Below are 22202 nucleotides of genomic sequence, written 5' to 3'. Positions count from 1 at the left end.
TTCTGTGGAATATTAATTAGCATTAGGTCAGCAATTAAAAGTGTGACAAACTGAGGGTTACTACTATTTTTATCATCTTGTGAACTGTCTGTATATGTTAGTATACAACTACTCACTTATTGTAAGATATAGAAATGCTTACTGTGAAAAGTGAATGAAACAGCCTCCTATTCTATATTGCTAACATCTGTTTTACAATATAACAATCCATAATTCCTCTGGGGTTTTCCTGAATTCCCCCATCAAGGTCTCCTGGAAGTCCCCTCTACTGTCTGCTATGATAAATTAATATTTGCTACATGCAATTTAATTAGCTGAAGGCAAAATTAACTTGCCTGTGTGCGCTGGCGTGGCTGCCAGGTATCCTCCAGGGTGTAGCTGATGTAGGGCCCACTGCAGATGGAGCACTCCAGCATGACGGGGCTGGCCAGGAGGGGCGAGGCGTGGATCCCCCAACACTGACAGTTGCCCAGGTGGACATCTGATTCTGCTTCCTTCTGTTTGCCTGTGCCATCGCCATGATGGCGAGCCAGCATCCTCCACTTCCTGACCTTTAAAATTCAAATATAAATTTAGTACTACATTATAATAATAAACTAATAATTAGAGTAATAAAATCATTGCCAGAAGATCATACCAAGGAATAAGTCTAATTTCCAAACCAGACCTAAACTGAACAATATTTAGATGGAATTAAGTAACAAATGTGCACTGTTTAGACTGGTTTATTAATATCATGTCATACTGACTGACTAATTGGTACAGTCATTGGCCTTCTACTGAAAACATCTCAGGATATTTCATTTGGTTGCAGTTTATATAGGGAACCACACATTTCTAAATTTGGATTTTTTTTAAATCCCAGATAAACTGAAGGATTAAGTGTCCTTTTATGAACTGAGAGTCTTCCCGTACTTCTGTTCGTGCTTCTCATAGATCTAGGTGGTCTCTTTCTCTTTCTATTTGCTTATGAAATGCCAATGTTTTGGAGATACATGGTCTTCATGGGAAAGCACACCTGCTATAATTCTCATCTTCAGCTTTTCAGACTATCAACTTAATATATTAAACGAAACCTGTATTCTCAACCATTTTCATCACCTTTTTATAGGGTATTACCGAATCCTGCTGTGAGTAGCAATTAACATTTCACTTTTTAGAGACTTTTTATGTCATACCTAAAGCAGCTAGAGTAAACATCACCACATCATGAGACTCACATTGTGAATGAGCCAGTTTCATCCTTAGCAATAATTGCCTCTCGTGTGACCGCTGCACAGTGACAGGAGTGACACTCTCCTGAGGACAATTTTACCACAATCGCTTCTTCTCAATCACCATTTATAATGTTACTGGCAACAGGGACAGAATACATATCACCGGCATAAAACATAATTGGCTTTAGTGCAAACACAGAGGAGAAAGAAGGTGTGAGAAAGGAATATGAGCTACGTGGGATAATGAAACATCAGGTACACAGTTATCAAGGAAAGCGAATTACACAGACGGATGTGTCAGTGACATGAAATAGCTATTATGTAAGGTAAATGGTGTCCTTGGCACACAGAGTGGACAGGTTCAGTCACTGCAGCTATTCAAAATGAGTCTTATCAAGGCCTCTATCATTGGCTCCTGCTCTACTGGTCCTCTAACATTACCCGAAGGAAATGTGTGTGTTTGAGATTACGTGTGTGTGTGTGTGCTCTCATATGGTCAGCAGTTTGAGGACAAGAAATGAGTGATGAAATTTTGACAAAGTGAGGACGGTGCTTACTTCCCTGCATCCTTTCAGAGGGATGTTTGAGAGATAAAACTTGGTTTTAGAGTTAAAGTTTGAATTCAGTTTCAATTAGCGTCAGGGTTAAGAATAGGCATTTCGTTTTGATGGTTAAAGTAAGAGGCTAAAGAATGCATTATGTCAATGAGTGTCCTCACAGTGATAGCTATGTGTGCGGGCCCGATTGCTTCCTTGACTGTAATTATAGGTCAGTGCTGGAAGGAAAAAAATGACTGAGAGTGTCAAATTCAATATGATACCATTCTATCATAACAGGGTCAGGGTGTGTAGATATATAAACTTACCCCTTTTGTTGAGAGTTTACTGTTTGTAATGTGCTTTTTTATTTATTCAAGTAAAACAAACATTCTGTAGTTAAAATGATTAATCAAATAATCGAAAAAAAAAAAGATTAATGCTTTAATACTTTGCTTTCAATAAATTACCTGGTATATGGTTGATGATGGTGACATTGATTTTGTTTACCCTTCTCTTAATGTAAACTCTTTACACTTAATCATGACCTATCCATATTTATCCAGCCCATCCTTTAGTCTATGGCCTCTTAGTGAATCTTTTTCGGGGGCAGGGCCATGCATTCCTTCAACAACTAGAAAAATATGAGCGCAAGAAGAATAACACACACACACACATATATGCATCCCATTTCCAGAGTCCCCTTTTTTCCTAAGCACTTTCCCCTGCCCTTTGACCTTGTTTTGTGCTGTAATCCTTTAAGATAAAGGATAAGTCTTCTTATTTAAGTTACATAAGGCTTCTCCTTTAAGATATGTCCTTTCACCTTTCAGACTCAGGATGCAATAAAGTACATGGATTTCTCATTAATAAGCCAGTACGTAAGCACAACAGTCCACAAAGTCCTATATATGCTCACATACAGCAGTCTCAGAGACAAAACTCTCTGCATAGACCCCCTTAAATAGACATAAAAATAAAAACACCTAACATTTCAATACACAGTGCCAAAGTACAATATGACCAGGTGACAAACTCACTATATTATTTAGTAACTGTCATTGAATTGTCAGCTAACATCTGGTTGAAGCTAACTCCTTCCTAACTCCACATCCACAGTTTTTTTAATCTTCAATTCTGCAGTCAGGCACAGAAACGCTGACACAGCTGACGCCACTTGAGTTCATCAGATTGCAGACAGCTCCTTCTGAAGTGATAGAAAAAAGTATTTTGATTTTTTTCCGCACGTGCAGTAGTTCTCCGCATAGTTACTGTAAACACAGGCTTTGGGAAAATCAAGAGCATTCTCACTTAAGGGTCAGAAGTTAGATCCATAGACTGAGGTTTGACAGCTTTTGCAGTACATGTACAGCAGGTTAGTCATTTTTCTAATATGATATTGGCTGAATCCATCAATCTAAATCTAAACAATCAAAATACACCAAAATAATATAATGAGCTTCACTAAACTAGTTTGAAAGGCTGCTGTATTGTCATTATAAGGGATTTCTGTTTTTTTGTCCACTCCATACAAGGACAGTACACAGTAGACATCTACTACAGGACAGATCAATCTTTGTAAACCCTTTTTAGCCTTGTCTTGCTCGTCTCTTCCTGTCCTCCACAAGCTCCCCAAAGCATGCTACTCCATCTATAACAGGCTATGTGATGTCCTACATATGTCTGAGCATCAGAGAATAATGAAATGAGGGGAAAACTGAGAAGCATCAGTGGGGCAAATCATAAAATAGAAGACGCTAATGAAGTAAGCACAGTTACAAAGTTGATTGAAAAACAAATAGATAAACTGAGAAAATGAGAGTGTGTGAGTCTTCAATAAGCCATCATATTCACTGTCAGAGATAAGACTTTCTCATTAACCCCAAAGTCAATTCTTTATCTTCTCCCAAAAACCCTATAATATGAATATGGTCAGAAGTCAGATCCAAATGACACAAAATATTATTCAGACAGTCCCCAAGTAGTGCAAACCACTAGTACAGAGCATATCACATGGCAGCTTAATCCTCAGAAATAGTGTTTAGAAGCAGAACAGAGAGGGGTAGAGTCAACCTGAAAAACGAGAACAGGTGAGAAACAAGACAGCAGGAAGGAGAGAACTGTAATGTTATTGTTGTACAGGGAACTGAACCAAGGGGTAAGTTTGGGATATTGACCTTATGATACTTTTATCCTCTGTGGTAACTCCCAAACATTAATATGCATGGTTATCCACTGTGCATAAAGTAAATACCTACTAAACTTTCTTTTTTTTATTCATAATCTGCCTTCGCTTTGAATTTTCTTAACATTTTCAGCCATGTTTCCCTCTCTCCTCTCAAATTTCTACCAACAGAAAGCTAATATATTAATGTGACACGGAGCTTGTTTACTCACTGCAGGGGCCATCATGAGATTTGTTTCATTCTCCTTTGTTTTGACATTAAACCTCACCTCCTGCCTGAGCGTGATAGTCATAACTACCCAAACATTTCACATTGCATGAATTTGGCCAAAGGTGAAAACAGTGGATCGCTGCCTTTTAAAAACACTGCAAAATTTATTCACAGACATGGCTCATCTTATTTTAGATGTTTGAGGTTAAAATCACTGGACTGCCTAATTTCCAGAGGTTACAGGTTGCAAACTTGCATAACGACTTCAGACGAATGGTTTCGCAGTGGTGAATGACCTGCCATGACTGATAATCAAGATTAACAGTCTCCATGATAGCAGCTCTGTCAGACAGTGGTGGTGTGATCTATATGCCAATGTCAGCAAAATAACATACTTAACATTATGCTAACAACAGGAAGTTAAAGAGGTCTGAGCCTATTGCAGTGAAACACAATGCTGTGTGTACAGATCCAACAAAGCACAACCACAGTAGCTTGTTGTTGTTGTTGTTGCCATGGTTAAGAGTATTGTGCATGAGGAAGGAAATCCAGCATGCAGTTTAATGTTCTGTTGTGGGGTGTGTAACATAAGACCAAAAACCACAGAGCACAAAGCAGTTTCAAAAGTGCTTAGTATGTGAATGGGAACAAAAAAGTTGGACTACATAGTCAGGGTGCTGCTGAGCCTCCGTGGTGCAGCAGTTTTGGCATTAGCTCTGGAACATCAAGATGGAAGATGGGATTAGCCAGGTTCTCAGGGTAGATTAGAACAACAATAATTCCCAAATTCCCTCACAATGAGATTCGGAAGGGAGGGTACTCCCCCTTTTCTAGTGGGCCAAGGTCAAGAAGAGAGAATGAGGAAGGAGGGGGAGCATGAGGGAAAGGAAGTATTGATGCCGGTAGTGCTCCCAGATATGGGACATTTAATCCACAGGAGGAGAAATACCAGTTTTTTTTTAACCTTTTGTATGCTTTATGTGAGCATTCACTTAAATTACTGATTCTAAATATATAAGATTGAATATATCCTACATAATTATCAGTAAATAAAGCTGACCTTTATATTTTAATACGGAAAATCGCCACCTCTGATGTCAAAGTTATAATTTTATCCGTTTTTTTCTTATTTTTTAATACTTCTTCAATCACAGTTGCTCTGAAAAACACCACAAATAAAACTATGTCCCTTCCTGAGTATCACCTTCATTACATTTCACCACATGACATGCAGTCATGCAGAGATCATGCAGGTATGTCAGATGCCTATCTGTATCAAATCTGAATCAGGATGCCTGACAGATTAGCCAGACTGGTTCTTATCACCACAGACAACAAACTTTAATTTTACTTCCACAAAGCTAATTCACACACCTCGGTGTGTCACGACAAATCTAGAAAACTGCAGCCAAAGTACAGTGCTTTGCTCTATGCTTTTTTATCTCCTTTCTGTGCTTTGGCAGTGAAAGAGTCTGTTAGATTCTGAAGTGGCAATGGAAACAAATGCACTGTGCCATTTTAGGGTGTATAGATACATCTGTTGTGAGCACAGAGGAGAGATCATGCAAGCAAAACAATTCCAAGTTTATTACTCCAACCACATTCTTCCACTGCCAGAGCACTTGGCTCTGGAACAAAGGGATGGCAAAGGATTAGCAGTTTTCCACTGCAGACTATATGCTAAACAGTGGTAGCTTAGAACTGCTTTCCAGACCCTGGGAGACTTCCCTCATTTAAATGCTAGTAAATATGTTCAAATGAAAGGAGAGAAAAATAAGAGTCATAAGAATGAGGGGAGCAAAAAGCGATGACAAGATATAGTTTGTAAGTAAGCTTCAATAGAAGAACTTGACTTGTAGAAATTAAGTGAAAGTCGAGGTTTTTCAACAGCCAACGTGCTGACTCCATCAGCTTTTCTCAGGAGGACAAGTGGAAGCTGGAGCCTGGCCAAACGGATACCAACTGGCTTCATACCAGCACTAAGATGGCACCTGACCAGTTTCATTACGAAGCACGCGATATGAACGACTCAGGGGTTTTGACTTTAGGCATTTATATGGAGCGAACGTGAGTGAGGTTTTTAATGAGGGGAAAAAAGAAAGTTTTGAGTCAATTAGCTGAAGTATTCAAAAGAATAGAAAGAGAGATTTGGAGTGAAAGGCATTTCTCCCTGGTATTGGAACAGTATGCATGACAAACCAACAACTTGGAAAGGGATTTTGACTCCCAGTGCTCCCTGTTTAACTCTGTGTATCAAATATAATTGGACCTTGTGGGTTGCTTCTCTTAATTCCTTCTTATTCCCAACGCTCGCTAAAAAGCTTTCTGACAGTAATGAAATTCATGGCTCACGCACCTAAAACTGGGATTCAAGTGAGGCTGTAGGAAGTTGCTGTTTGTTAAGTGGAGAGAGGAAAAAATGAGTCAATATTCATTTTGGAGACTACATTTTGTAGGATTCTAATAATAGTGGGAAATCATCAACTGTTTATTTGAACTAGCAGCAAATTAAGATTTACCATCCAGTGTTCAAAGTGCAGGTGCAAACAGTTGCGTGGGTGACATATGCAGTCCAGAGTTTGTGTTTTTTCTTTGAAAACAGTGGAGTGCTAGTAAAAGGTCACCGTTAAAGTGATCTTTGAAAGTGACACACAAGTCATTAACCATTAGCTTCAGCAAGAAGTCAACTGCTACTTCTCAGAAAAGGAACTTCTCAGATAAGATGACGTCAAGAACTAAAGTCTGGAGTGCAAAGTCCAGCACAAACGTAATTCCTACGGGACATTGCAGAGTAAACTTGCACCATAAAAAATAGTTTTTCCAAGAAGGTAATGTTAATAACCAACATGCAGGGCAAAGGTGTGGTTATTTGTGACTTGTCATCTGATTAAATACCTGCATTGCACTAGAATTTGTACTTGTGATCAATCTACGGTCTCAGCTGACAGGATCTTCAAATGACATCCCATCGATCCCTCCTGGTCTCATACACAGACTCAGACACAATGCATTTGCACATCAGAATTCATGGAACACAGCTTTAGCCTAAAGGGCCTTGTCACTGCTGAGAGAGAACAAGAGAGGTGGATTTGTCAGAGGTCGTCCCCCTCTGTTTTTCCTCTGTGGAGACTCAAACTCCATTTGAGACACATCTGAAATAGCCACATGGCTGGTCATCTGAATTCAGCATTTTTTTTTTATTGTGAGGACAAATATGTCATGCAATCAAGGTGTGGTGCGATCAAGCTTGAGCTTTTCTGAATTCAAGCTAATTTGCCTTCTACTGTATGCTGTAACACTCCTTTCAGCTGCGATCTAATTTGCCAGCCACATCACACAGACTGCATGGAGCTAGATAAAAATCACTGTTCTTCTTGGACATACTTGTCTCCTTGGATTTTTCCACTCTCTACTTAATATCCTGTCTTCCATCTTTGCCCCTCTCTACTGCTCTCTCTCTCACACTCTGTCCTCTCTCTCTCTCTCTCTCTCTCTTTTCTCCTGCATGAATGAGTTTTGGACAGCAAGCACAAATGTGACTGGAGCGGTTCAGTCCTTTCTGGGTAAAGTTGGTGTTTAAACCACAAAAAACACACAGACTGATTAACACCATCACCTGATCCATACTTGGAACAGCCTATAAGGAAATGGGGTAACTAGTTAACATCTTAGGTAATGGCTCAGAGCTTATATAAAACTGAATATAAAAATAACAAAGACATTTTGCTGACTGTCTATCTGCTTTTATTAGGCTGTAAATAGGAATACAGGGCAAGTCTGTTGGTATTGTGATCAAAATTAGCTGTGGGTAACAATGGGATGTACCGTGTCACACTCCAGACCAGAATTTGAGTCCAGAGTATTTTGAAAAGGCTGCGTCTGCATTACTTTTGCGTGTATGTGTGTGTACAGAGTATCTTAAAGGCTGCTGATTTATATGCTTTTGATTTCTGGTCATGCACAGATAGTGGAGTAGATGCTCTGACCTCCTCTCCTATATCTTGTAATAAAATTGTCCTCTCAGCTGTTCTCATCTCTTTCTCCTTATCACTGCTGGTTTATCTATTTATAGTGCCCCCCTCCACTCTACTATTCTGTCATTTTCTCTTTTCAACAATTATTGTTTACGTTTAATCAATTTTAATTAAAATTTCGTTCAAACATCCTCATCTTTCTCAAACATATTTCCTGCTACAGCAGGTCTCTCCACCTCTATTGCACAATTATCTCTACAATAATCACCCCATGGAAAAAATGCAGGTGCCATAAATTTAGTACACCCCTCTCATAATATATTTAGATCAGTGCCATAAAGTTAGCGCTATATTTAGCTTAGGCCCTGATAGATTTATTGAATGTAGCACCTGGATGAAGGCTATGCAAAGCACAAGGCCAAGGTTAAATAAAGCTACCTGCATTTTTAATACTGCAGATGCTTCGCAATTAAAAAAAAGGTTTTTAATTAGGAGGAGAACGTGGGCAATCTGTCAAAGTAAATGTTCTCTTCAGAAGCAAAAACCTCTCTCATGAGTTGGTAAAAACTTACATTTCTGTTTAGTGCTTTAGCAGAGGAGCAATTTCAAAAACTTCCCTCACAGTGACTATAATGCAGAAAAGCTACAGTCAATAGGACAAAAGTTTCAATGATACAGGGCACTTCAGGGTAAATAATATACGTATTTATACTACTTATGCTTAAAAGTAAAGAATGGTATCAGACCCTGACAAGTACCCCTGGAGCTTTTCCTTCTCTCTCTGCACACTTAAAAGTAATCTGACACTGTCTGTCATCATTTGGTGTCTTATTCATCTCCACATCCTTTAAAATGTGACAGCAACCTCTCAGCATCATCGCCCCACTTTTTTTTTTGGGTTAGGGTAAGTCTGAGCCGGAGACGCTTGCCAGACAGTGAGTGATAAAGTTCACTTTGATGGGCTGACAAATTTCATGGCTAAGCTTTTTAAGCTCATTTGCGTTGGAGTCAGTCCATGTGTAACTGCCTAGAGAACAGCGAAGTGTGTTTGGCATGATGTGTTTTGGCACGAGAAATGTTTCTGTTACACTGTGTCATGATCACTTTGAAGGCCTGAGTCGTAAAATGTTTGGACGGATTGTATTAAGACACAGTACAGTACGTAGGGAACAGTGACGTAGGGAACTTGACGTCCATGTGCTGAATTTTGTCATGGAGGATTTTGCAATGCCACACAAATGTTTTACTGTATGCTGTAAGCTTCCAGCTTTAATACTGTCAATCATTGATCCAGCCTGGGATCAGAAACAGCCAGTGTACTGTAGGTCAACTCTATTTAACTCTTCGTTGGCTTTGTATTGACTTCACTCACAATCACATTCTTACATTTTGAATTGACTCAGCCCCCTCCTCCTTAACCTCCAAGCCACCACACCGCAACAACCATTTATTCTAGTATCGTAGTAGTTATCTCCACTGAGACATCATTGACAGATCTATTGGTTGTGAGGGCAAGAGGTGGAGATATATAGCAAGACAGAACAGCCTGGAAGAACATCAGAGCAAAGTGAAGCATAATGCAGGAAGAGCAATGTGTGCGGGGAAAGACATATACACTGATGGACAACTACACAATCTTGCTTTGTACTCTTACACCCCACAATATTGTTTCTCAGTGTACACACGCAAATGCATACAGTGCAGCGTGGCTTTGTCTTGCTGGGTTGGTGCCGCCTCTCTCGCTCATCCTCTGCCCGTGGGATGGAGAAGCACACAAGCGGAGGGCCGACTGATGGGTATGATGATTGATAAGGAGTGGGATAGCTATTGTGAGTGCAGTTGCATAACCAAGGACAACCTGGACACCTGCAGCAACAGTAGTGTGAATGGCCATTCACAGGCCATTGTGTTCAATTTGACCTTTTATTATTATTGTTTAAATTTTTAATATAGTGGAACAATATAAAAACCACACTCTGTGCTGAATGTATGCCTTGTGCTCCAATTTCAGAAACATCCACTTGTGTTGAACAACAACAATGGATCTCTGAAATACGCCCCGGTCCTCAGTTGCCTTAGTGTTTTTGTTATGTAACAACACTCGTGGTACAGCTTAAAGGGGGAACAAAGACAAACATCACAATGTCTAGAGTCCTGTTAGTAACTAATTTGCTTCTTAAACTTCTTTAAACGAGAGGTATTGGGCAAACTAAAGTGTTAGTGGTTACCTTTCTACCTGCAGCTCAGACAGGGAGAATTGTGGTGAGAGGATGGAAGGATGATAGTGGCACGCACTACGAAATGGGTCATATTATGGTTAGTCATTATTTTATTTATTTATAGTCTTAGAATTTACATAGAAAAAGCTTATTGTACAATGTACACCAACATCGACGTATTACTCTCACACTACTGTATGTAAGACGGAGGTGACAAATGATACTGAGAGGTGAAAATGAAAGGCCAGTGGGGAGTGACACAAATGCATTCATGGACACACGCACTCTCTCTCTCTCTCTCTCGCCATCTGTGTTTGTTTTTCCCTTTACCTTGCAGCCTTTGCTCTTGTCATGACTGCTGGTTTGCCCGCTGGCAGGACACGGTGAGCACGGCTCAGGGTGGTAGTACTGGCCGCCCTGCAGGCCGGAGTAGTGACAGCAGCCGTAAGGTGAGGGGAAGTGTGTGTACCACAGGTCCTCAGCCAGCGGACACTTGGGACAGGGGTAGAGGAGGCCTTTCCCCTGGGCCTTCTCGACACTCACTTTTGGGTTTCGCATCCATCTTCGTACCTGGGCAGGGAAAAAGTTGTTTACTTTTAACTTTGCTAGCACTTGCACAGGTGCTCCACACCCACATACATGCTGTCAACCCTGTCAGGTGCAACCTTTGATCAGAGAAAGAGGAGTTTTTCATGTTAATCCTGATTACATGTTACATGTGGGTCACACACCTAATACATACACAGAAATGCACTTTAAAGAGACACAGACTACATCTCGACTCTACACCTGCCATGTTGATGACACAAGTACAATGCTGGAGGCACTTTTAAACAACAAAAAAAGTCTATCTTGTTTTTCTAGTCTTTCATTTCACTTGCTTTATTGCCAGCAATTCATAAATAAAGCTTGATAATACATTTTAAATAAAGATGAACAGGCAAATCTATTCATTCTGATGAATAAAATTAAAACCATCTACATCCATGTCATTCTGAGATGTTTACATTATGCAACTTTACAGTATCAGTGATTGAGACACTGTGTTTAATGGTGTTATGTTACTAACACAGGCACAAGTTGGTGCATGTGCTAGCACCCTGAATAATGCACACAGATCTCTCTTTCAGTGACTAACACGTCCCAAAAAAAAATTACTGTCACTAACTGTAAATCCCAGTGTGTGTGTGTGTGTGTGTGTGTGTTTCGGGGAAAAAAATTATAAAGAAGTGGTGAAGGTGGAGAAGAAACAGAATGACACATGGGAAACAGACACAGAGCTTTAGAAGGAGAAAAATATTTTTATGAGAAGTCGTGTGAATGCTCATCCTGCTGTGTGAGTTAAACATTTTGCACACACACAGATGTGACACACACACACACACACACACACACACAAACTACGACTGAGTGCCAAAGCCAAAGGGTTGCCAGACAGCATGTCAAGGCATGTCAGGTCTGCAGGAAAACAGACTTAGAAAAACACTCCTGCAGGTCAACACGAAAACAACCCAGCCACTGTAGAAGTAGCACAGAAGTCTGATGACACACAGCTACAACAGAAGTTCTAGTACACAAGCTTCTCCACATAGAACATGAAGTGATTGTGTAGGTGATTGACATTATATCCAATTAGATGACTTTTCCTTTGTTATTTGCCATCAGATTCAAAGAATAGATGAAACAATGTGCTGTCATACCTCTTGTTTAACATGTCAGGCTGATGATGAAACTGATTATAGGTGTCATCCAAAGCTTAGCACGTGTTCAGTCATGCAGCGCACACGGCAACAGCAATATGTTGGCCCCATTTAAAATCCACTGGAGAGCTACGCAGCGTGTGATGTTTTTGTTTTTTTGTGGTTTGTTGCTTTCATTTAAGAAAGACTGCATTGTGCTCAAGGTACGACATGCTCACTACCTTTTTATAACCAGTTCTGCAGCTGTGTATCTCAAATTTACAGTCCCCCGTTCGCACACAAAAACAAACGCTCGCACACACGCCCATTGATTTTATATTTCCTTCCATCATTTCCCTTTCTCATTAGTATGATACAGGGCTCTGTCTGGACTTATCCTCTTCCCATTATGCGATTAGGCTTACTTAGACACAAATAGAGAGACAAATAAACCCTGAACAGTAGAAAGCATTCATTCTGATTTGGGGCTGTGTGCTGCATATCTGGAAGGATCTGCTTTTCCCACAAGGATGGAGTGTGCAGTGAAAGTCCAATTTATACAGAAATATGCTTAAGAAAGTCAAGGACAGACTTACCCAACTGTACATATTATAACATGTATTATATTAATACGTTTTGTGAAATCCCATGGGAGACTTATTGCAGCAGAATGTGCCTGTGGGAGTGCATGTGTGTTTGTGTGTGGGTGTTAACACAATCTGCCCATATTCACCAGGCGAGTCATCAGTGATCCACACCATACTGTACACCATCTGAGACCAACACCCACACAATAACACATTCTTTGGACAACCCAAACTGCAAGAGAGAGCACACATCAGTGACAAAACCAGACTAGAAAAGTGCCTAAATCTACCCGGCAACACAAAGCCAATGAATATTTATCAAGTACATACATGATAGTTGATTGTCAATTGACAATTTGTTACTCCTGCAACATATTCACTCTCTAAAAATGGAGTAACTTCAACATAACAACCTGAGGAATGATTAGATTTATTTTATTACACCTCTTGGGTAATGGAAAACAAATGATGTATTGCTATATCCCCAGAGCGTACAGTGATTATTGAGTGAATGTATCAAGCCAGCTCTTCTCCTCAAGCTTGCTGCAACACATATTGTTTTTTATTTTACATTCATTTATTGATTTATTTTTGATTAATTGTTAAATCTTGTAAAGTTGCATATGTAAACTTCGTAAGTTTACATATTTAAACTCTTTGAAATGAAAGACCTTCAATGTACAATCATCAAGGCTAAGGCTAAGTTAATTGGCAAATAGTCTGATCAACTAAACCTTTTGCAGTTTTGGTGATGAATGAAAACAGAGATGAACATAAAAAGAAGTATAACAGTAATTCTAAGGTTAATGCTGTAATTGCATTAATAATTGTAATGCTAATATTAAAATGTTATCTGTGGAAGAGGGAGTGGTGAGATATGGCTGTGTGATAGATATAAAGTAACCAAATTATATTATATAATAAATGAACCCTAAAACTATTAGTTATAAAATAAATCTATAAAACTTCATACAGTAAGCTGCGTTATGAAGCAATACCTAATCTTCTTGGTCATAGTTTCATTGTGTGATGCGCTTTGGAAAAGTGAACACATGCATTCATTAACACACAAACCAAGAAAACAATTTAATGCAAACCATTAACTTTACACAGGAAATGAGCCTTGTGACAACACTGCACCATAATACAGGAAGTGCTGAGTAAATCTAGTCACTACTCTACAGGACCTCTCCAGCTCAGTGATGTCATGGTTTCTACAAACAAAACAGACACTTGTGGGTTCTGTAATGCAACAGTGTTTTAGAGCAGATACACACACACACACACAGTAAACAGGTACACAGGGAGCCGAATCTTGCACCTGCTTAATGCAGCTTCCACAATGACATCATCTTTGGGGTGAACACACACACACACGCACACACGCAAACACACACACAAAATAGAGGGAACACTCCGGCTGTGACATCTCCTCTCTCAGCCAATAAACCTCTCACTCTGTGGGCACGAGCATGTGTATACACACACCGTCACAAAATGTGCGTGTCATCCAAACTCACCTTCCTCTTAACAAACTGGAAAGCAGAGCACTTCTTAAAGGAAAAGGTCGTCTTTTCTCCCCCTCCTCCTACTCCTCCCCCACCTCCTCCTCCTCCTCCACCTCCTCCTCCATTCACCAGCTTCATGGCCGACACCGGCACGCCGCTTGCCTCTGTAGATCCCAGGATGACGGACACGCTGGCAGGGAGTGAAAAGACACAGAGTGAGAGTTGTCTAAGGCATCAGGAGAAGATTGTCCGGCGAATGGGGGAGATACTTATGTGTTGAGCAAAAGAGAGAAAGGTGTCCGAAAGGGGATGCGAGGAGGAAAGTGAGAGGAGGTGGTGGTGGGAGGTGGAGGAGGTGGAGGCGGAGGAGAAGGATGGCACCAGCTCCTGTTGTTGCGATGAGCTCTGTATATAGTAAGTGTCTTATTATACTCATAAAGCATCTCACTGAAATGTCAGGTGTGTATAAAGTTTACCTATGCATGTGTAAATAATCTATTTATGCCCAGTGTTTGTGTTTATGTATGGAAAGCCAAAGGGCTCATATTCACCTGCTTAAGTGTCCATTTAAATTTATAAACGCATGCATCCTTCCCTACCTGTTGGCTGGTTTCTGTCGATCCTGCTGCAGCCTGTTGTGGACCAGGGGCTCCTTCCAAAAATGAATTCCAGATCAGATGCACCAACACCGGCTCCTCAGTTACAGGTGTCCCCTCTACTGTTTTTACAGAACTAAGACCATATTCCCAAAAAAGATGGAGGAGAAAAGAAGAAGAATCTGTGATGATGTTGTTTCCCCGTTCAATAGGAGCATGTCACTGTGTTGTTGTTGGCGTGTCTGAGTGTGTGTCTTCAATCGTGCAGCTGTTCGGATTGCACTGTGGGTGAATGCACTGATGCCGCTGTGGTGCCAGCTGTAAACAAACACCCAGGAAGTGTGTGTAAGAGAGCATGATGAGGCATGTGTGAGGAGTCCAGCTGCAGTCCTCTGGCTCACACCAGCTCTACTTTATCAATGAACGGCTCTGCAGTGAGCAGGTGCTGCCTCCCTTCCCTTTTCTCTCTCCTTGCATCTCTCGCTCTCTCTCTCTCTGGCTCCCTGACTGTCCCTCATCACTGCTCTGCCCTCCCCCTTTTGCTCCGCTCGCTCATTTTTCTGCTGCAGTCGATGATGGCTCCTCACTACTTCTCTCTCCGTCCTCCTCCTTCATCTCTCTCACCTCAGAGCTCATCCTTCCCATGATTTCTTGCGTTCTTATCCCTTTAATTGTCCCAAAGAGGAATGAAGAGGACAGGAATACCAAAATATGTCTCAGCCACATCTCAGTTACATTACAGTGCCTGTGTTTAATGTACTGAACCATTTTTCCTGACAGCTTTGATCCTGCTGGATTTGACACAAACACTGTTATCTGTGCGTATGCCCTTGCCTCAATACCTACCTTATAACACGAGGCAGTTTAATTTCCTGATGTGACAACCATGAAGGATAAAGCTGAATCATGTTCCTCCCTGTGAATTTCACGTGTGCAGCAAATCTGGACAAATGATACCTTAAAAGAAATGATAACAAATGAAATTTAAACAGTCCCATTCTTCAGACTAGATAGATTATGTTGTTGATTATTGAAAAAGATGCTGCATGTTTCAGAGGTTTTTCTTCCATCTATCTTCAACAGACATAATACAAGAGGATCAGTCAGAAGCTGATATTTACAGACTTCATTTGATTTATGATGATGAAATCAGTTTAAACATGACCTTTGTCTACTCTTAGCTGAACAAACTAAAATGACCAGAGGCATTTCTAGTAGATAATGTCAAAGTATGACTTGAATTGTAAGTGAGGCTAGCTAGATACATGGTCATGTTGATTTCTTTTTTTTTCTTTTGCCGTAGCTTGCCAAACAAAGCTGCTCAGATCAGTCAGTCAGTGTAAAATGTGAGTCACTACTAAAGCACAGACTGAACATGAAATATATTTTACTGGCTGCAGTGCACTATGGAGCAAATGTATAATAGTCCTATGTGGCAGTATAACCAGTTAAAAACTAAAATGAATTAGTCTATTATAAATTCAATGTAAAAACTCAGAGGTAGATTCAGCAGATTATTTTAAACTCTTAAAGTTTAAAACAAAAGATTTTGACTTATAAAATTAAAAATAATAAGTAAATATTTAAATTATCAGCTGTGTAAATGGGAATTAGTAAATAGTGTTTCACTTTTAAGATAGCATTTTTTTTTTTGCAAATTATGATTATTATTATAATTAAAATATTATTTAGTAACTCAAATAGCCTACATGAAATTACACATGTTCTCATCTAAACCATAAAATAGTTTTCTGTAAATGTTTTTTCACCCTGTAATTGATTCTAACTCGATTTTAAAAAATTAGCAAGGAGAACATTATTCTCCTTGCTCCTTAATTATTGCTTATTGAGTAAAGGTAAGTCATTTATGTAGATAGGACAGCTAGCTATTTCCTTAAACGTTATCTCAATGCTAGGCTATGCTAACAATGTCGCAGGTCTTATTTTGTATTATACTCATATGCTGTCGTTGGTAGGCTATTTGATTTAGTACAAAACAGTATTGGTACTATTACACTGGCTGTTAATGTACTGATCAAGACAGGAGCAATTCAAAGGTCAAGTTTAAGAACAGTTCTTCTTCCTGTGTGAATTAAAATGCTTTCCTTATTAACACAATGCAGGGAGCATTTAGAGGAAATTAATCTCATTATACAGCAAGCATGTGAGTTTTCCTAATGTTCGTATTGAGACAGACGTAGTTTTCCATCCAGGGAAAACAATGACTGTGCAGTTCTGCACTCTAATCATGATCAGTCAGAGGTCCGATCAACAATGACTCAGCTGTAATGACCCAGAACGATGACTGGTGATCAGCTTTGCCACCAGCTGCATAAAAAGGAGACTGCAACTTACCTAACAGAGGAATCAACCACACACAAGACAAAACATATAAAAAGACTGTTTTAGCTTTTAGGTGCAGTTTAAAGCTTGTCTTACTGCATCTGCTCTATTCAATACAGGAAGACAAAGTCAATTTGAATTTAAGCATCAGTGCTTTGCTTCACTGAATCAAAAAAACATATATCTGCTAAAAGAGCTGTAGGGGCTCCAGGGTGCTATTACATATTGTGACAGCAGCAACTCTGTTACATAACTGGAACAATTTCTCACTCAAATATATAGTTCTATGGCACATAAGTTATTCTGCATCTCCCTAAAGACACAGAAATTCTTCCCCGCTGCTCTTGTGAATTTAAATGCAGGCAATAAATAATTAATGATAAGATTTCCAAAATGATCACAACGTCAATAAATTATGGATTTTCCTCAAAGTGAGCAACATGCAGTAAAGAATCATATATAAATACCCCTTCTTGAAAAAGCCTCCAACTGCGATAACCACGTTTCTAATCTCATGCTTATTATTTAGTCTGAATAACCGCACATTGCATTTGAGACAGAGAAGTTTTAACAGAAAGCCAAGTGGAACTGTTTTAAACCCCTGTGATGGTCAGAGATTATATACTTGTTATCTCAGAGTGCTAATGAGGTCCACTGGGTATGTTTTGATCATATACTGCACAAGACCTGGTTGAAAAACAAAAAGCTCTGCTAATCCTTTTCAGCACTTCGAGGCAGAAAAAAAAAAAGAAAACATTCTGACTTGACTCAACTCTCTGACCAGAGCATCTGAGAGATACCAAAGCCTGTGCAAACAACACTAATTCAACAAGAAAATGCAGTATTTGTGTGTGAACATACTTGAGTTGCTTATTTTACATTTCTAATGGCTCTCCTGACTTTAGTGGACTCTTTTTATCTTTGTTGTTCAAGGCGTACACATTGCACCAGGATCTTCACCTCACTACCGTCTTTATTTACATTTACAGCAAGTTTCCTTTGCCAAAAAAATGCAAATTGCGATTGCAGATGAACACAATTAAACGAGGTCTTTTTGCCAGCAATGCTTTCCATTATAGTCTTTGCTCACTGACCTGTCTCCACTGCATCGTATACAAGTGATTTCTGCTGTCCTGCCTGCTCAGGCAGACAGGTTCATTGGCAGCTGTCTCAACAGGTTAGGGACAAACTGCCCCCTGAGACCTGGAGGTGAACTCATCAACGTGAAAGCTTCCCCTAGTGTTTACTGCCGCATCCGACTGATTCCTTTGTGTTGTGCAAAAGATGCTCTCTGAGATACATTTATAACCACCATCTTCTACGACTGTCTTTCACATTAAAGGAGCTGCTATTGACTCTGAGTAACTTTCATAAATTAACCATACTCCTGCTCTCGCTCTACAGGCTGCAGCAAAGAGCATCTATAGGGAAAAGTGCTTCTCTCACACACCCATCCTAAGTCGTCTCTCTCTCCCTCACTGAAAATAGCAACTCAGCTTTGCAAATGTGTTGCTGCAGAGAACATCTGATTTCTTCAAACAGGATTTCACTCTGTGAAAAAAGTGTGCATATCTGCCTCTCTAGCTGTGTGCGCATCGTGTTTGTACGTGTTTGCATGTGCCAGTGTTAGCATATGCTGCATGCAAATTGCCAACATTTGTTTGGTGTGAATAATCTCAGCAAGCAAGTGTGTTGGAACGACACGAGACGATGAAGCAACATATATGTTGAAGAGGATAATGCGTGTGGGGGCGGGTCTGTGTGGGGTGCTATGAAGATAAGTTAAAATGAGTGAAGGACTGCTACCTGCAAGTGAACGCAGACATTTGACACGCGAGTAAACAACATTAATTCAGTTTGACAGCCACATTTGACTAGTGATGAACTCCATTTTGGGAGCATCGGTGTGCTTGTGTGTGTCTCACATGCCTACTGTTAGTGCACGTGCGTGTGTCTTTGAGATGCTTGGAATAAATACTGACTCTGTTCGCAAAAGGAGACAGCAGAGGTGGCAAGAATCTAGCTGGGCACACACACACACACACACACACACACACCATCATGTGCCAATAATGCTGGTGCCTTTGTGGTATGTTGTGCGTTTGTGTTTGCCAGCAAGGGTACAGTATTGGGTTGCGGTGTGTGTGTGTGTGTGTGTGTGTGATGGTGTGCATGGAAGGGAGCGCAGCCACAAAACAACTCCCAGTGGGACTGACAACACTGCAGTGCTGAGCTAAGGAGGTACACAGAAAAGAAGTAGGAGAGGAGAGCACCAATTACGAAGGATCACTGGCCAACTCTCATCACTATGCTCGGTCAGCGAAAACCGGAGGAGCAACTGCAACACACAGCAAGTGAGGCTTCCTCACTCAGGACTTATTTCACTTAATGTTTCCTTTGGTCATGACACTTTAAAAAAATGATTTAGTTACCGTACTCACCACAGGTGTTGAATCTATAGTCACATATGTTGATTTGATGGCATTTCATTTGAGTTGACCTTTGCACTCAGTGTTGGCTTTGACTATCAGGATGATGACACACCAAGCTCACATCGAAGAGCTAAGTGGCCACAAAGTCAGACTGTTGCCTTGACTGACAGGATCAGCCACCAATTCACGCAAAAACTGCTGACACGGGTCTAATTAGTGCCAGCACTGCAGGACACACCGCAAAAATGGGGGCAGCAGACATCAGGTTTAATCATGAGGCTCTTTCCCAAAGACAAAAGCATTGTAATATTTAAAAAAATTTCTCAACATGGAGTCAAGACACTCTGACTTGTTAAAGTCAGACACTGAATCACAGGTCAACAATTATTGGAGGTTTTCTATTTCACAATTGACTATATGACTTCAATTTACCTAGCATTAACAAGACTTTGTTGACTGATAAGGATGTCCAAATGTAAAAGAAGCACAGACAGACTCATTATGTAAGTAGATACTTACATAATGGGTGTTAAATACTTTTGCAGGTGCTCAAAAGGAACACACAAACATGTCTAATTGATTCCTTTTCTTGTCCTTTTCCTTGTGCACTTGTTGAAGTTGGAGTCAGGAATCAAAACAAAAGTGTGTGCGTGTGTGTATCTGTGGTTGGAAATAAACCGAGAGCGCATGTGTGACTGACTGACTGTGTAAGGATGAACAAAGAATAGCAAGCAGCATCATTAGAGACACGTGTTTTCTGTCCATAGGGCTGTAAAGCAAAGGCAGCCAAAGTATGTGGCTCCAACTTTGAACTTATCACATTGTTCAGTTTATTTTCAATCACCTGCAGACTGATCTGACAAGACGTGAAGCTGTGAGAGCTCATCAATCATGTGACAGATAAGGGACAACGCTGTTTGTCTGTGTTTATCCTACTGTAAATTATATAACATGCTGCATACATTTTATCGTTTGGTGCAATACATTCTGTATTTATATCTATAACTTTTAATACAGAAACATATTAAAGAAGATGCTTGTGTGTTTATTTTATTACAACATGAATGAATACATCAGGTGACTATCTTTGTGACCACCTTGTATTTATGTTATTTTCTAATGTTCTTTCATGACTAGAGAATTAATTTAACAATAGTTTATGTATTTACTATCATGTGTCATTAGATTAATGTAATACACAATAAAGAACATGTGTATTTTCTCAAACCAAATAAACACTGTGGGACATAAGAATATTTACCATATGTACTTATTGTATGTGCGACATGTGAAGTGTCATTTTATAGTTATGTAGTACATACAAAGTATGTTTGTTACAGTGTATATAGTGTGTTTCATGGACAGTTTGACTTGAAATTACAACAAAGAACATGCATGAATTAGGACAAGCGGCCTCATAGCCTGATCTCAGCACAGTGCAGAAACTCTGCACCATATCTGACCCTTAGTTCCAGTATTTCACCCTTCCTTGTGACTTGGCTCCCTTGTTTATCTTGTCTGCTGTGAATCTCTTGACCATATCTCTGAAGGACACGAGGAGGCGAGACATTGGCTGTGCTTGGATGGTGCCACATACCTGAGCAGGTGAATCACCTGGTGCACAGTCTGTGTAGTGTAGGGAAGGTAGGAAACCCAAAGTAAACCTGGAATGTAGAGCAGCAGCATGTGAAGTGTTATGTAGCTGAGGCATTGATCTGAAATCATATCTTAAGAACAGCTACTATTCAAAAACAATTGTCAATGTATAGGTGTGGGTGAGTTTTTTCATTATTATTCTTGCGATTCCTGCTTTTTCTTGCAGCCTTTGGTACAGTGCTTTGATTCCCTTCCTTGTCTGTCTACTTTGATCTCAGTAACTATTAAATATTCAACTCTCTCTCTTTCCCAGCCTGTTTAGAAGACATCTTGTGACCTTTTCAATCATACAGTCTTCAAAGGATGACTGACAGGAATAACCCAGGCGACACTAGGGACATACTACCTGCTCATGTACACAGAAACACACACACGCACACGTGGATGCCAGAACTTGAGTCATATGTCTCTAAGGACCCAGAGCAAATGGCATTTTACCATATGTTTTCATCTTTGATTTGATACTGATCTTATTCTGGACCAAAAATACAAAGGCTGCTGGTTGCACAATGCAATTCCTGCTGCAGTCATTTGCATGTGGCTGTAAACCTCTGGTGCACATGGAGATGATCAACTACTTTTACTGCAGTTTTAGTAACCAAAAGCATTTTGGGAAATTTGGAAACACACTTATCTGTGTAATACAGCATGAGATGGAGTCAGTGTCATAATATTGGTAAACACTCCCCTTCAGAGCTGCAAACTGTTTCGTAATTGGTCCAAAAAGGTGCAGATGAACAGAAAAATTACTCTAAACATCTTTCCAAAAGCAGATCCTTCCAAATGTATTGAAGATTAATTAGATTCTCTGGAGACTTTGCAATCCCTGACAATGTGGTTTCTGTGCAATAAAAACATTCACTGCATTCTCGCCATTGATTTGCTCCTGCAAAAAAGAACAAGAGTAAAACTATTTCACAGTCTATTAAAAGATAATGTCTGACTTTCGGTATCAAACCTTCATAACTTGACTTAAATCTACTTAACTGCTGAAAAAGTTATGAGGCTGGAAAGTTGAACAAGCTGTAAAGTTTTTCACAAGACATGAAAAGTGTCTTT

At 39.9% G+C, this 22202-nt stretch overlaps 1 protein-coding gene across 1 annotated transcript in view; it reads right to left on the bottom strand.

Moving 5' to 3' along the window:
* Positions 1-15114, bottom strand: part of sgk1 (serum/glucocorticoid regulated kinase 1) — a 31757-nt gene extending 16643 nt beyond the window's left edge. The window contains exons 1-4 of the mRNA XM_026340925.1: positions 14716-15114; positions 14129-14306; positions 10673-10912; positions 336-551 (exon numbers count right to left, since the gene is read on the bottom strand). Coding sequence (XP_026196710.1) covers positions 336-551; positions 10673-10912; positions 14129-14254 — 582 coding nt within the window. The 5' untranslated portion in view covers positions 14255-14306; positions 14716-15114. The remainder of the gene's footprint in view (positions 1-335; positions 552-10672; positions 10913-14128; positions 14307-14715) is intronic.
* Positions 15115-22202: the final 7088 nt, after the last annotated feature.

Source organism: Anabas testudineus, chromosome 24, assembly GCF_900324465.2.
Source record: "Anabas testudineus chromosome 24, fAnaTes1.2, whole genome shotgun sequence".
NCBI classification, from domain to species: domain Eukaryota; kingdom Metazoa; phylum Chordata; class Actinopteri; order Anabantiformes; family Anabantidae; genus Anabas; species Anabas testudineus.
This window is presented reverse-complemented; position numbering and strand designations above follow the sequence as displayed.